Source organism: Taudactylus pleione, unplaced genomic scaffold (genome assembly GCF_031769625.1).
Source record: "Taudactylus pleione unplaced genomic scaffold, aTauple2 ptg000225l, whole genome shotgun sequence".
NCBI classification, from domain to species: domain Eukaryota; kingdom Metazoa; phylum Chordata; class Amphibia; order Anura; family Myobatrachidae; genus Taudactylus; species Taudactylus pleione.
The window spans coordinates 8,513,210-8,529,960 of record NW_028284627.1 but is presented as its reverse complement, the minus strand read 5'-3'; the positions used below and the strand labels follow the sequence as shown (position 1 = coordinate 8,529,960).

The 16,751-nt window shown below is 42.2% G+C and overlaps 1 protein-coding gene across 2 annotated transcripts in view; it reads right to left on the bottom strand.

The window, feature by feature from the left end:
- Positions 1-16,373, bottom strand: part of LOC148517242 (dihydrofolate reductase-like) — a 30,798-nt gene extending 14,425 nt beyond the window's left edge. The window contains exons 1-3 of one of the 2 annotated variants that reach the window (XM_088478995.1): positions 16,218-16,373; positions 3,457-3,571; positions 290-339 (exon numbers count right to left, since the gene is read on the bottom strand). In XM_088478995.1, coding sequence (XP_088335121.1) covers positions 290-339; positions 3,457-3,563 — 157 coding nt within the window. In that variant the 5' untranslated portion in view covers positions 3,564-3,571; positions 16,218-16,373. Of the gene's footprint in view, positions 1-289; positions 340-3,456; positions 3,572-8,243; positions 8,328-16,217 lie in introns of those variants that run through there. The other variant, XM_088478994.1, reaches the window with a different exon arrangement.
- Positions 16,374-16,751: the final 378 nt, after the last annotated feature.

The window sequence follows — 16,751 nt, the reverse complement described above, 5'->3', positions numbered from 1 at the left end:
TGGCAAAGCTTGCTGTTTGTTACCACCTCAGTAGGGGCAACCCACCTTCATTGTCCTCATGCATTAGCGGGTAAGTAACCCAAACTACAGCACTTGTGCTGGTTATTCCTTCAAGGGTGGGGGGGACATAGTGGACTTTTTCAAAATGTTAATAAATGTATTTCTACTTTTTATTACGTATCTTGAGATACGGGCAACTCTAACTACACATATAAAACTGAAATTGTGCTGCCACAGTTGTAGGTCTACGTTTGGGCCACAAACCCACCAAGTCCATTTTGCAACTTACCAGGCTGTGCCACTGTAGTTATCGTGTCTAATAGATAGCGGAATTCCTTCCTGCAGTGAAAATGTTTCATATTATTTCAAACAATTACATTTGTAATAGTTTAACATATATCACGTGTATAATAATATGTACTAAGTGTTACTGTGATTTTAGACTTACTGTAACTCAACAATTTTATATCCTAATATAATTCAGTAAAATTTAAAAAAAAAAAATCAGTAAAATTTTGGAGACAAGAACATATTTTAGGGATCCTGGAAAGGTGCTACAAAACGTATTGTCGTTTTGGTACAGTTCTGTATAACTAGACTCCCAGATGCACCCACTCTGTACTTAACGCACTTGCTCCTTCCATCGGCGACAAATGTCCTGTTCTCCAAAAACAGTCAATCTCACTCCTCAGCTCCATGTACATTGCCTTAAAACTAAGGGCCTGATTCAGAGCCACTAGCGAAAAGCGAGCGCTCGCTCTGAATCAGGGCGGCCTCTTTGTTTTAAAAAACCCGGCCTCCTGGCCGCTCGCTAAGCTGTGGGTAACCACCCCCAGCTTTAGCGAGCGGCCAAGTGATGGTCGCGACCATCGGGCTTGCGACGAGACCCTTGTGGTAGGGTCTCGTCTGCCGCAAGCCCCAGTGAGCTTCTAATAGAGTCGGAAGCTCACTACTGACATCACTCACTACTGACATCACCCGCTTGCGAGCGGGTCTGAATCAGGCCCTAAGTGCACCAGTGAAGATTCAAGCTCCGCCAATTGGAGCTTTGCCCTGCAACTTTGCTGAATTATGCATTGTAAATGACTCCTGATGTCGACATGAAATACATTATTCAATGTGGTAATCCATTTAAACTAGGGATGTGCAGGCTCAGATTAGTTCGGATTTGCACGCCGGGTTCGGATTTTTCCCTCCAAAATTTAGGTCTCAGAAAGAGGCAAAACATCATCTTCATGGACAAACATCATCATTCCTGGACAGTATGTCAGAACTAATTCATGGATGGTCTATTTACTTAATTCACATTAAGTATGGCAGAAGTCTTCAGCTCAATAAATTCACTTCAAGCATATCTCATAGACTTTTGGAGTCTATGTACTAAACCTTGGAGAGAGATAATGTCGACTGAGATAATGTACCAACCAATCAACTCCTCTCTGTCAATTGTCAAACACAGCCTGTAAAGTGACATGAGCTGATTGGTTGGTATTTTATCTCTCTCTACTGTATCTTTCTCCAAGGCTAAGTACATAGACCCCATAATCTAGACATGAGGAGGTGGGCATTTATGAAAATGAGCGCAGGTAAAAGCTCAGTATTGCCAATAATAACCACTGTAAGATTTCTACTGCAGCTTAGAAAATTAAGCAAACATTTGATTTGTTGTAAGAATCACCACCCTTTACTTTTGCATTGATTTTCAGAAACGTCCTCCTAGTTCAGAGGTTCTCAAACCCGGTCCTCAGGACCCCACACAGGTCACGTTTTGCAGATCACTCAGCAGGTGCACAGGTGTAGTCATTACTCACGGACACGTTTTAAAAGATCCACAGGTGGAGCTAATTATTTTACTTGTGATTCTGTGAGGAGACCCTGAAACATGCACTGTTTGGGGTCCTAAGGACCGAGTTTGAGAACCTGTGCTCTAGTTTGAATCACATTATATGGTACCTCTCAGTTAATTCAGATCCGTCATGGGCAGACTTTATGCTCTCTTTACTAAGAAATAGAAATTGTTTGATAGTTTCTATTGATTATCCAACTAGTATATAATCACCCTAGCCATAAACTGTATCCATTGCAAGGTTGGCAATGTAGCTTTACTGGTAATTGTAGAACAGAAACTGTTTACTTTCACCCTTCTAGTTACTGGACTGGCACAAGTATCTCTGGCAGCGCAGTCAGAGGTGACTATATAGGAACTGAGAGGATTCTACTAGTTGGGAGGAAGGACAGTGAGAGGTGTATTCTCATATAGTAATCCTTTGTCTACATTTAAAATTTGTATGGAAAATATAAATAGAATTTGCAATAGGTTGGGTACAAGATCCTGGCAGTCAGGATGCCGGCGGTCAGAATCCCGACCCAATTAGGTAAATGCCCTAAATCCTTACCCCCTCATAACCCACCTTTCCCACAGCCTAACCCTCCCCCACTGCAGCCTAACTCTAACACTCCCCGCCCCGCAGCCTAACCCTCCGCCCACAGCCTAACCCTAGCCCTCTCCCCCACAGTCTAACACTAACCCTCCCCCTAGTGCCTAACCCCTAAACCTAACCCTTCCCTTAACCCTAATAATTACCATTGGGATGCTGGCGGTTGGGATTCTGGCGCAGGGATTCCAACTGCTGTCAGAATTGTGGCCCAAGTATACTGAGTGCCAGCATCCTGACCGCCGGGATGGTAACTACTAACTACATCCCTTTGTAATAATAACCTTACATTCTTCTCCCAAAGCTATAAGAGAAGAGGGTGCCATTCATTTTAAACTACTAGAATATCTTCTGCATAAATCTCCTTCCTCTTATTTGCATAAAATGCCACTGGAATTAGGGACAGTTCCAGGAAACATTGAATTTTAGCATTTCCTTATCAAATTATTAAAATAATACATGGCTTTTACTGGAGAAGAAAAATGGTAAATCACTTTAAAGGGAAAAAGACATTAAATATTCAATAACGATCGTTTTCAAAGTTCGCATTCTCCAAACCTTCGGAGGTTTCAACGAGATTAAAATTTTTAGTTTGGCACATAACAATTGGGCCATCATCAATATCATTTGCCTTTCACTATATCAAAAAATCCCATTGTATATGACTGCACAAAGCAAATTCCTGGGTCAAGCATTTGGACCCGGTAGTTTGCGGATCAACACGGGTCCTGTTTCTGTGTGAAAGGGTCAACCCGGGTCAAAATTGCCAGGACTACCACCCTGGTTTTTTTCCATGGTCGAAGTCCTGGGAATTGCAACCCGGGTTGACCCTTTCACACAGAAGAAATACACGGGTTAATCCCCAAATTACCAGGTCCAAATGCTTGACCCGGGAATTTGCTTTTCTGTGTGAAGGGGGGAACAGGCTGGGACCGGCAAAAAAACCCATGCATCAAACGCAAGGTAAAAGCCGGGTTATTGAGGTTTACCTGTATGAAAGTGGTATAAGACGGTTACTTACGGTAGATCCCACGGTAAATGCCCTTTCAAACCAATTCCCATATTGTTACAAGCAGCGGCAATCAACTTTATCGGCTTGAATGTGTTTGGTAAATTTGCTTCAGACATGTTGATCACTGGAATGAAGCAAATCAAATAGGGATTCAATATATCGATAATTAATAATTATACCAGCCATTAATTATACCAGCCATTCATTATACCAGCCATTAATTATACCAGCCATTCATTATACCAGCCATTAAACATTTGATTCCTTTTCAACTAATATTAAAAGCAGCATTTACAAATATATATGTAAAAGGTCCTTTCACCACATCAGGAGTAGAGATATGTTACAGTGTGTATAACACTTTGGGCATGATTTAGTTGCATGTAAAGAGGCCGCATCTGTGACTGCTTCCCAGGGTTGGAAATAAATGTGGATTTCCGCTTGCAGAGCTTTTTTGTGATGTTACTCAATGATACTGAGTAGCGGCAACTTTTTATAAAATCTGGATGCAGTAAACCTGGGTACACTGTATAAGATATATTGTACGATAGATCGTTTCAATGGGGATCGGAATGATTTATTGTGTGGATCGTGCAGTGTGTATGCCCAATTATGTGTGCTGCCATATGCTACAATGATACATTGCGCCATTGTGCAGTGCCAGTGTGTACGGCTGACGCATGGCATCATTATATTGCGTTGTTTCATCGCTGGGTACACACATCATATAGTGTGTACCCAGCTTAAGTTCTTCTACCCTCATTGCCAGTATGTTTTAACATCCTTGTATCAACAGACTAGTCCATTCCAGCTACGTAATAGACCAGGGAGACACTAACCTGGCCACAGGTACTTCAGCAATTTAGATGAGTACCTGTACATTTTTCTCAGAGTACCGGGACATATGTTCATAGGAGAATCGGATGGATCTCTGCATACACTCACCTCTGAATAGCCCTCAATTCCAGCAACAAACCCACGACACGCTCATGGCAAACTTATCCTATATGCGACTGCCCCGAAATACCTACTCAGACACAAGTGGAGATACCACTGACATCCGTACAACTTTGGATCACGCGTTATCGATCTAAGTTGCGTAAGCAGGCCACAAGGCACAGTGAGCTTAAAATCACTAGACAAGATTCTGATCCATTCTACATCCTTGGTTGCTAGAACTATGTCATCTTGTTACTGTAACTTGAAAGACAAATGTGACATGTATTGAAGATCTATTTATAAACCCCAAATATTCCTAAAGGTGAAAATAGTTGTCTTCTTACACCCTGAACACCTGCTGCTCTTATTGTACCAGGATTTTTATTTAGTTCTGCCCTTTCTTCTATCAATTTGTTTAAGGAGAAAAAAAATAATAATCTTATGTAAAAGTGTCATGAAAGAATAATATATCTTCAAAGGTAAAAAAATTAAACAAGTAAAAAAAAACGTGATTAATTGCTTTTGGAGTCACTTATTAAGAAATCTCTTGTAGTATTGTAAGGAAACAACAGAGAGTCTGGACTTCCTGTCTGTGACGTCCTGGTTTCCCAATGCCTCATGTCTGGAATAATAAGCCATGTGGCAGCTTGTGGGTTGTTCTGTTTCACATCCACTGCAAAATATTTAACTGTGTAGTGGTGAAATGGCAGCGTGGCTTAATTTTAAGTTTGCACAATATATATTTTGTCCAAAGGCAATCAATTACTTTATTTGTAGCATAAGAAAAAGGTATTAGACCAATTCATCCATGCCTCAAAATAAATGCTTCAGAGGGCATGTGATAACCAGAGTTCTAGGTTGTTTTATGTGATATTGGTTTTGTAATAATTCACAAAAAAGCTGCTGAATTTGACAATGAAATAAAAAAAACTGTTAAAATTCTACTATGCTCATCAAAGAAAATATGTTATCGGAATGGATAAGAAAATATGTATTTTTATTTTTGTTAAAGAACTTTATTAAATAATTTTAAAAATATTTAAAAATTTAAAACAAATGTAAATAGCACTGAAATTTAGGCCATGGGTATATCAGATATGTGTGTGTGTGTTTTTATATCATAGCTCCCAATTTTTTGGATTTCACCTGAAAGTTCTGATTTGTGGGCAGGGCCGTAACTAGGGTAGTGCAGCCGGTGCCAAGGCACAGGGCAACGCAGGGCAGGGGGCTCTGTTTGGGCCTGTCAATTTTCTGTTTATTATCATTCTAACTTGTAGAGACCTCTTATTTTATCCCCAGCATCTCCTGGTCTCCCCTATCTCTTTCCTGGCCCTTCCCCATGAGGCCATGGCCCTTTTTCGGTGAGTTATCTCCCTATTTAAAAAATAGGGGGGGGCGTCAATGCTCTTTCTGGCACAGAGCACCAAAAAGTCTAGTTACGGCTCTATTTGTGGGAACCGTCTTGCCATTGGATTCCACCGTCGTTACATTTGGCCTGAGTTGCAGGAAGTTGGGAGGTATGTTCCCTACAATTAAAAGTGAAATTAATGGAAATTCATGAAAAGAATATGTTTTTTTTTTTTCATATTGACATTCTTGTGAGTAATCTACAAAAGGGGAATTCCCTATAAATCTGGGAAGTTGCGGAGCTCAACTACAATGAAAAATACCTAAGAACTGCTTCATATATTTCCTTATATATTACAGTATATGTAGTCATGATATTTGTGCATTGTACTGATGAGAAGATGTTTATGGTGTTTATTTCTGGGTTCCTTTTTTGGTGTTCACCGTTTTGAGATTTGGCAGCACCCATATTAGAAGAACGTTTTGGTCACATGATAAAACCTCCGTCAAGATGCAGCCATCAAAAGACCAGGAATATTGTGATGGTTGTACAGGTTGAGTCTCTCATATACAAAATGCTTGGGACCAGGGGTGTTTTGGATAACAGAATATTCTGTATTTTGGAATAATTGCATACCATAATGAAATATCTTGGGAATGGGACCCCAATATACACACAGAATGCATTTATGTGTTATATACACCTTATACACACAGCCTGCAGGTCATTTTATACAATACATTTGAATAATTTTGTGACTCAAGCAAAGTTTGTGTACAGAAATGAAATTCAATTATGTTTCATATATACCTTATACACACAGCCTGAAGGTAATTTTATACAATATTTTTTAATAATTTGTGCCTTAGATAAAGTTTGTGTGCATTGAACCATCAAAAATCAAAGGTTTCATTATCTCAGTCATGCCAAAATTATTCAGTATTTCGGAATATTTGGATATGGGAGACTCAACCTGTGCCTTGACAAAGGTCCTACCACGGGACAGCAATCTTGACTTTTATTTTGATGTTTCTAGAAAATGGTGAGTACCCCCTGTGTTGTCCAGTGCATTTGGATGTCCTGGAGGAAGGATTTACCTGGACATTTTAAGAAAGCACTAAGCACCAACATTTGTAATGGAATCTTTTTTGTAGAGGTGATAGCATTTACATGAAAATATATAAATATCTAATTTAGGTATGTCTAATCTAAATCTAGATAGATAGATAGATAGATAGATAGATAGATAGATAGATAGATAGATAGATAGATGCAATAGTGTGGTTAGAAGTGAGCATTTACTCACAAAATGTGTACAGTATATTGGAGTACTCAATTGCAAACTGAAAGATGCCGAAAAGGTGAGCACCTATTAATGGGAAGCCTAATCAGGGAGCGCACAATATACATAACAAGGGTACTACGGTCAGGTGCTGAAATAAAGTCCAAAAAAAAGTGTGATATGTTGTTTATCTCCATTTTCCAGTGCAACGTGCGTGTATGATCTAGTCCGCAGTCCGCAGAAGGACCCCGACTGGTCAGTGAACACATAAGTCTATGCTTTTGGTGAACAGACCCCATACACATTTATGAAGGGAATGGCTACTTATTTCTCTGGTCTGACTTGTGCAGAGGGACTTTTTAACATACGGTAGATCTCTTTCAAGGCAGGAGAGAAATCTAGGTTATCTGATAGGCTGCAAGTAATTTAAGCAATATGTATTGGAGCATCTTCCAACAAGTGCTAACGTCTTGCTTACCTGCAAGGACTGCTTTTATGTATACCTCTGCCAGGCACCTAACAATCTCTCTCTCTCTCTCCCCCCCCCCCTCTATCTCATCAGGAATAACAAGATAGTTAGTATTGTACAGTTATTTACATGATAAGATCAGAAAGTGTTGCAATAAGGTACTGAATAAACAAAGTGGTAGTGTTCAATTGTCAGGACCTACAGAATAATAAAATATAGAAACATAGAATTTGACGGCAGATAAGAACCACTTGGCCCATCTAGTCTGCCCTTAATGGATCACTACATATTGCATATAATGAGGGGCGCTGCTGTATACTCAGACAGATAATGGTAATTACATGCATCATACAGAAAAAGATATATAGGCATACATATATACCATAACAGTACGGATAATTACAGGCAGCATGTATAATAACTAAGGTACTGTGCTGATAGACTCGTGTCCAGATAATACATTCAGAAATTAACTATTTATCCATACAATTTAGAAAGTGAAGATAGAATTTAATTGATAGATTGTAAAAATCAGCATTATTGAAAGAATGAATACAGTCCCTGGAAATCAGAGAGAGATGCGCAGAGAACCAATATACTGTACTAGTCTGACTGGTCTGTCTCAGGTAACAGCACCAGTTTAGCAATGGATTCTAGTGCAGTGCTGAGTCTACAGAGAGACTGTTTTATGTAATGATAATCACTCAAACATCCACCAATCCTTTGCGAAACAGGCTAAAAGTTCCCACGAGGCTTACCTGCGACGCAAAGCTCACACTGCCTTTCTGTAGCAGAAGAAGAAGCACTGTGGGATGCTGTTTGTTTACAGCCCTGGGTGTGCGAGTACTCAGCTGGAAAGTCTGAATGGCAGTAGGATCCTGGCAGCAAATCAGAGTATGAATGAATACAAAAGCTGAGGGCGGAGCTACATTTCCCTCATTTACAAAGGAGACTTTTCTCAACCTGAGCTTTTTTATGCTTGAAAGCAGGAAGCTGGTGTTACATATTCCAACAGTGATTATAGCCAATAATAAATCTTGTGAATGTTGAACACAGATTGAATACTGTTAAAATAGACATGATTTGATGCTGTACAAAATATAAATACAGTGACAGTATAGAGTGGTGCTTTTCTAAGTGCCAACCGCAACAAAAATGGAAATAGGAATATTTGTAATGGGGTCAGTGCTGTATTTATCATAGATAGAGGTTTTATTCTATTATGAAAAAGACATTGGTACTACAGGTACACCGCCGATTTTCCAGCACCCTTGGTTCCAGCACATGCGCCTGATTATCCTTTTTGCTGGGCTAACACATTAGTAATATACAGTGGTATCCCAACCGGTGAAAGATATTGGGTGTACACACTGAATGATATCGTTCAGTGACGTCATCCTGCCACATCCCGGAAAAGGCACTTTCTGACTATATTGTCAGTTTGGCCTGCTTATTTGCAAGACAGCAAACATAGAACAAGTTCTTGTTCCCAGAGAGAAAATGTGTCAGTACTCAGTACCATTGAGTACCACTGAGAAGAAAAGCAGTGATCATAGATGTCAATAAATCTCAAGGCTTGCATCTGTCCAAACTGCCTCACCAGGTGCTTTAGGCATTTATAAAAACTCAAGTGCTCCTGTGAAGACAGGTTGAAGTGAAGGGAGAGCCACCCTCCCCGGTTACACAATAGCAATTCCGTTAAGTATGCTTTGCTGAAGCAAAGGTAGGTAGGTTGGGGGTGTCATTACATCATGTTATAGAGTCTCAAAATTGAAGTTTTTAAATAGTTTGTAGAGGTGACTCGGCCTCAAAGTGCTTGGTACACTGTGACCAAACTTTAACAAAGTGGTTAGGAGTGTCATGAAGAGTAGCTGTGATGCACTCCATGCAATAAAACAACCAAATAATGTTAATGGTGACTGGTAAAGAGGGTGAAGTTGGGTTTTTCCAGTGTAGAGCAATCTGATATTTAGTGACATTTGATATGTTTGATAAGTTTTGATGTGGGTTTAGGGACTAGTGAGATGGTTCAGGGAAGGAGAGAGTAAAGCGTGGAGGCTAGGAATTGGAAGCCAGTAACGGGCAGTATGAGATCGTGGATATGTTTCCAGTAATCTCTGATATTGGGACAAGATGACCATTATGTGCAGCAAGGAGCTGGGTTATTCAATAGGGAAATTAAAAGGGGATGGGCAGAAAGGAGTTTATAGTAATGATGTAGCAATGCCTTATGGAGAAGAGAATTGAACTGTAGGGAAGGTTTTGGCTAGGGGAGGTTGGAGTTTAGGCGGAAGCCATAACAATCTGTAAGGGGAGTAGAGGGAGAAAGCGTCAGCCTCTATAGAGGCCCAGGAACAACAAATAGGGGGGCAATACCAGAGAACACATTGGGCTAAATGGGTGGCCTGAGAATATTTTACTAAATTGGGGATTCCCAATCTGCCATACAAATGGTTGCACTGGAGCACCCTTATTTTAACCCTGTGTCTTCTCCCGGCCAAGATAAAGTCCAAGATAGTCTTTTGTACATGTCTAATACTTTCAGTGGTGAATCTGAGTCTGTCAGAGGTATAAGAGCTATGGAAGAACATTCATTTTGACGGCAGCATTATGGCTGAACCAAGAAGTTACGGAGCTTTGCCATGTGGAGTTGTCAGATCTATTTGACGTGAAAAGTCTAGAGAGGTTGGCATCACATAGCTGTGAGTATTGTTTAGTTAAATATACCCCCAAATATTAAAGTTTATGAGTTTGCCACTGAAAGGTATAGTTAGCTGAAAGCAAATCAAGGGTGCTGGCGGGGATATTCAGTTCCAAGATTTCCGACTTGTCTTTATCAATCCTATAGTTAGAAAATAAGTTGTATGTTGTTATTTCCTGAAGGAGGTTTGGAGGGGATATATGTGGCTTTGTAAGGGTTAGGATAACGTCAGCATAAAGCGCTATTTTATGATCCCTGGGTCCAACAGAGATACCAGACATATCAGGATTCCGTTAAATACAGGATGCCAGGGCAGAGGCATAACTAGGGGGTTTGGAGCCCAGGGCAAGAGAATAAACCACGTCCCCCCCTCTATCAGTGGCCTACAACCTGGTGGTCTAGAGAGGGATTAATGGTAGCCTATCTGTCCGGTCCTCAGCTGCATTCTTCTGCCGCAACTCTTCTATCTTGAGCCCAGCATCTTCTGGCCTCTTCCAGGGCCGCCGGAGTTCTGCCAGTGATGTCTGCATCCTCCGCCTGCCGCCGCCAAAGTGACCTCTCTGCCTAGTGGCGCCTTACGCCAGACGCTGCAGGCATCCATGGGGCAGCGAACTGCGATTGGCTCGCTGTTGCTGTTCTCTATTGGATGCTGGTCCACATGCCGCAATTGGCTTGCGCCTGGCGCCAACTTCAAATGGCCACCGTTCCACGAGCTGCACCCATCTTGTAGCTGCTGCCAAATGTCACTCGCCACTGGGAACAGTTCGGTGAGATGTGGACTGCAGGATTTTCAGCGCTGGGATCAACATTTTTTTTTTTCTGTGTCAAGAGCCACCACCATAGTTGGTAACAACTTTTCATGAGCTATATGAAAGAGATCAATGAGTTCTGGTATTGTTGGTCGCCTGCCGGTTTGGTATAACACAAACCTGGTCATGGTGGATCACAGAGGTCTCTTCATAACTAAGAGATTGGGATTGGCCTATAACTCCCCAGCTCCAGGGGGTCCCTATCAGGCCTAGCTATAACTACAATGTTGACTCTGGTAGTAGCGCTGTTAAGCTTTTAACCCCATGGTAAAAGTTAAATAAGGAGAGAAGCACTAGAATCAAGGGTGCCAGGATTTTTTTGTAATATAGACCAGTGAAGCCATCTGGGTAAGGAGGATCTCCTGAGTTCTGTGCCTGCATCTTAGAGGAAATATCTTTATTAAGGGAGAGCTGAAGAGAGTTGAAGGCAGCAGGACTGGAGGTAAGTTTGGATATCCTCTGTTTGTTGGGCCAGGTCTGTCTGGTCAGGCAGGAGATCATATAGAGATTTAAAGTAGTTTTATAATAAAGAGACCATGGACCTCATTCAGAGACAGTCGTTGCGGCTGCACGGTCGTACGCCACCGATGTTCGCTAAACTGCGCATGCGTAAAAATCGCAATGCGCGTGCGCAAACTAGCTGTTACGATCGGAAATATCTCTCTCCTTGAACTTGGCCAGGTCGTTAGTTTGAGTGACAGGGAAGGTGCTTGTGAACGGGGGAGTGGAGATCCGAACGCAGGCGTGCCTGACTATGCAAATGGCGTTTTATGGGAGTGCATAGTTAACAAAGTAGTGTCATAGCACACGTGACATGGGAGGTTTTTACACTAACTTGATCGTAGAGCTTAAGAGAGGGTATGGTCAACCTTAAGCTCTACGACCAGTTCCGATGGTCTCGATTAATCCTTATATGCCCGGAGATGACGTGTAATGCGTACGAGAAGGGGGCGTATTTTTTGTCTTACGGCCGCATTCTCCCCTTGGTCGGCCAGCTAACGATCCGATCTTAAGGACGCAACTTGCGAGTGCATCATTTGGTAATTCCGGCCCCTTTTCCCTTACGATTGTGTGGCCGCAACGACCGACTCTGAATGAGGTCCCATGTCCTGAGGGTTGTAAGTGAGAGAGTCATTTGAAGAAAGAGTATTCTATTATGAGTGCATTTGTCATGAAACTTGCAAGCTAAGATGTTATTAGTGCGATCTCTTTTCTCGCAATATCTCTGTCGGACCCAGAGAAAAGCCTTCGCCGCCTTTTTATTTGGGTCAGTTGGCCTTAAGGTAAAAAAGTTTAATGTATGTGGATGTTTTAGAAAGCTGTAATGAAACATAGTGATAGATTAAATTTGGGACTCAAGTTCCTCTATGCGTGCCCTCTTGGCTTTACATCAGGCAGAAGCTAGAACTATAAGCCACCCTCGGATAGTGACTTTAAGTGCCTCCCAAAGTGTGGAGGGGACAATTTTGGGGTGGTGTAAACTTTGTAAAAGTCAGTGATGGTAGCAGAAAGCTCTGCTATTGTATCACTTTGAAAGAGGAGTGTTTAATCTAGTCATCACGTTCAGGAGACTCTTGCAGAGAGAGGGAGCAGTGAGGGTTAGTTCAATGGCCACGTGATCCGACCATGAAACCGAAGAGAAGTGTACCATTCGGTGCAACTGTGAGGAGCACGATCTAGGAAGAAGTAATCAATTTGTGTGCAGAGCAAGTAAGGGGAGGAATAATGAGTGCACTCCAGGGATGAAGGATAAAGCGGGCACAAAGCATCATATAGGTCATATGATTGTATGAAAGCCAACAAGTTTTTAGAGGCTTTAGAGTGCAAGCTACAATAACCTTGGGGATGTGAACTGTCCAAGTGAGGATCTAAGGTGATATCAGAAGTCCCCTCCAATGACTGTTGCACCTGTCCAAGTTGGTCCAAAAATTCAGTGTAGATGACACCCACTTTGGGGGCACAAATTAAAGCAAGGGTAATAGGGGATTGATTAAACTGTCCCATTAATATGAGGAATCATCCATAAGAGTCTGAGATAGAGTTGTTGAAAGTGAGGGGGACCCTATGGTGAATGAGAATAGCTACACCTCGGCACTTAGCCGACATGTATGAATGATAAACATGGGGGTATTGTTTACAGGCCATGAAGGTGTGAGGGGTGTGAAATGTGTTTCTTGGAGTAGGGTAACATCAGGGTTCCTGCTGTTAAAATACTAAATGGCTTTACCACGTTTGCAGGGGAGTTGAGGCCGTTAAGGTTGAGAGACAAAAAAGTAAATTTCATGGAGGCTTAAAAGGGAAGGAAAGAGGTAACAGGGAAAATGATGCAGCAACACCTGGCAGAACAGGTATAAAGGATAGAGGAGGAAAACCGAAGAGGGAGGAAAGGTAAGAGACTTGACAGGAAAAGGAACGCGGCCTGCACTCAAGGAGGGAGAGGAGCCTGGTAGTGAAGGAGGAAGTTCAGGCTTCGCACTCTCTTTGCTCGGGGAGGTGGGGGGGTTGGGGCAGGCTCAGACGTGATATGGTGACAGAGAGGGGGTGAACAATTAGCGAGGGAAGGAATACAAGCTCTAGAGAGAAGACAAGAGAGATGCAGCAGCAGGAACAGGTAGAACACAGGAAAGGGTAGAATGAATGAAAACAAGATGTATCACAGGCTAGTGTCCTTATGAATAACAGGTGTGGTTTCAAGCAAATATGATATCATTAAACCAATACAATGTGTAAGAAAAAGGTAAGAAGCATATAGATACATAAGGAATCAACGTAAAAACAATGAAATATAGCGTAAGAACAGTGGCAAACAACTAACAATTAACAATAAGGACAAAGGTTGGTCAGCTATATTAGGTGCATTTACTACTAACACTGTGAAGCATCATCACCAAACCATGGTGGGGCATATGCAGGGACAGACGGGCTGTATTTCAGTTCTGACATCCCTCTGGGATGGAACATAGCCCTGTTTAACAGGGGCAAGTCGCAAGTCATGGATGGCATGGCCTCGTGGCACAACCCCATCTCCCTGCATGTTGGCCAGGCAGAGCGCCAGGAGATGGAGCAGCTTGGCCAGGCTTTTGGGCCAGACTGGCCCATCAAGTCATCTGCCCTTTTGGTATAAGCCAGAAGTGCCAGATGGCCAGCGGCCCTGGGCGTATGTATATACAGTACACCTGTATGTATGTCTCTTCACAAATACTACTATTTATTTTTAACTTTAGACCTAGGGGCCTATTCATGATGTTAATTATTGGGGTCCCGATAATTAACATTCTAACTTGCCACGGATTACGGAGCAATTCATCATTGCTCCGGTGCGGTGACAGCTGATCCGAAAATCAGCTGTCCCGCGAGCAGCTTCACTGCTCCTTTCGAAGCAGTGACGGGAGTGCGCAGGAACCGGTCAGGGGCGGAGGGATTCGAAAGGATCCCTCTTCATGACCCGGGACTCCTTCCCACACGGAAGGAGCGGGTATCGGGAGCATTCGCCATCTGAAGATGTCGAATGCTCCCGCACTCAAGCTCCAAAAATATATTTTTGGAGCTTGATGAATTCTGTCCCCCTACTAGTGTATGGGGACAGCGGGCCATTCCGCCATTCGTGATGAATAACTTAATAATTAATATTAACTTAATTTTTACAATTGCAGGCAAAAATTTGCCATAATGAGATATGTCCAACTCAACAGATACACACAAGTATGTTTTTAGTGTGTGTCGTTTCTTAAATATGTTGGGCGCGCAAATGTGTCCAACTTTAGATGAGCACCAAGATCATTAATGGAATTATTATTTGCTATAAGGTGTTTTTTATATTGGCTTGTCTTTTTAGTCCTTCTAATCCTTTCATTTTGCATGTAAAGTGATTAAGATCATATCTGACAAAATTTCAGCAAAAGTGCAGAGCAGATGGATCTTTTTGTCTCCCAGGCATATTCATAGGTGTGTGCCCATGACCTGGTGTTTGGAACTGTTCTCTAAAAATGAATCTGGGCCTGATTCAGACACGGTCGCAAGTGCTGTGCACTCGAAACCGGGTCGATAATGGGCCAATGCGCATGCGCACGACGGAGCCGACTCCGTCGTGCGCAGGCGCGAGACCTGGATAGCGATGGGCACTCTCTCGCTCTGGTTCTCGCAACAAAGGGGGTGAGCTGTTGATGTTGAGTGACAGCTCGCCCCCTTTGGTGGGCGGGCCGGGGGAATGGCTGCCCAAACGGAGGCGTTCCCATGTGAACGCCTCCGTTTGGGGGCGGCCCCACTGACATCACGAGTGATGTCAGTGGGAGAGATTTCGGCTGTTAGAGCCGAAATCTCTCTGGGGCTTGCGGCAATGAGACCCTACCACAAGGGTATCGTCGCAAACCCGATGGTCGCGATGGTCTTGACCATCGCGACCATCTTCCTGGCCGCTCGCTATAGCTGTGGGTGGTCACCCACAGCTATGCGAGCGGCCAGGAGGCCGTTAAAGAAAAAAAAATAGTCGGCCCTGATTCAGAGCGAGCGCTCTGAATCAGGGCCTCTGTGCCTAATATTTCCAGATTATAGGTTTTAATGGAAATGTATATGGTGGAAAGTGAAAGTCCATCCTACAACTTCCTTAGAACATCCCCATATTTGTTATTTTCAGTTTCCATTTTTCTCTCTAAAATACTGATCAGTTTAGTCTGTTTTATGTCTTTATTTAGGCTTACCATATCATCCCTTTAAACCTGGACACTCGTGGAGTACACAGGTTCTATTGCTCATTAAAACCAGGAGAAATGCAGGCTTGAAGTCACCCAGCCGCAGAATCTGTGTAATTCATGAGTGTCCTGGTTTAAAGGGATAGTATGGTAAGCCTATCTTTATTACATGTGGCACTTTTCTGTATTTTTTTTCTTCTATGACTGAGTTATCCAAAGAAGTTCACCTGGTGGGTGCGAAACCCATGTTGTTGAAAGTATAGGATGAAGCCTGATAACTACGACCTCCTGAGTATACAGAAAATTCAAATCCATTTGCAGGAAGAAACAGAGAACTTCTCCAAAAATTCTTCACAATTTTTGGATTTCACTTAAATAGTCTTTTCTTGCAAAAAAGAACAACAACCCAGGTTCTCCCATCACAAGATGCTGCTGTAAGTTTTACATCCATGTACTCTGCTGTAGAAATCAGTGCATTCGTGTAAACATAAGTGCAGGAGGCACAAATATTATTAAAAGCAGTCCGATACGCACCTGGTCAGGTAAGTTCCAAATTCTTTATCATCAAATCTTCAGTAACACAATCACTGTAGTGTCTCAAGCTGACCTACTGTACCGGCCATCCCCACTGACCCAAAGGCAATCAACTTGGACTCTCATCAGACCATACCAGAAATACAGCATTATCTGTAAAAGTTTAAAATTCCAGCATGAGAAAACAAACTCGCTTCCTGTCATGGGAAGACTAGCAGAAACTTTCAGTTTGTTAGACTTACGCAATACTATTCGATAAATATGAGGAGAGATAATGATTAACAGAAGTGTTTGTAAAGTACAACAATAAAAGCAAAATGACACTGAATCCCCTTATGCTGGTGGATGTGACTTGTCTTATTGTATCTTACTTAGTGCCAATGTCCATCCTTCAGCTGCAGACGGCAGTACAGTAGCTGCACAGACTACATTTTTGAAAATCAAAACTTGCTAAGTTAAATAAAATTCTAAAAGTAATGCAAGTGCAGTCAATTAAAGTTCTTCCAGCTACATATAGACAGACACATACTGACA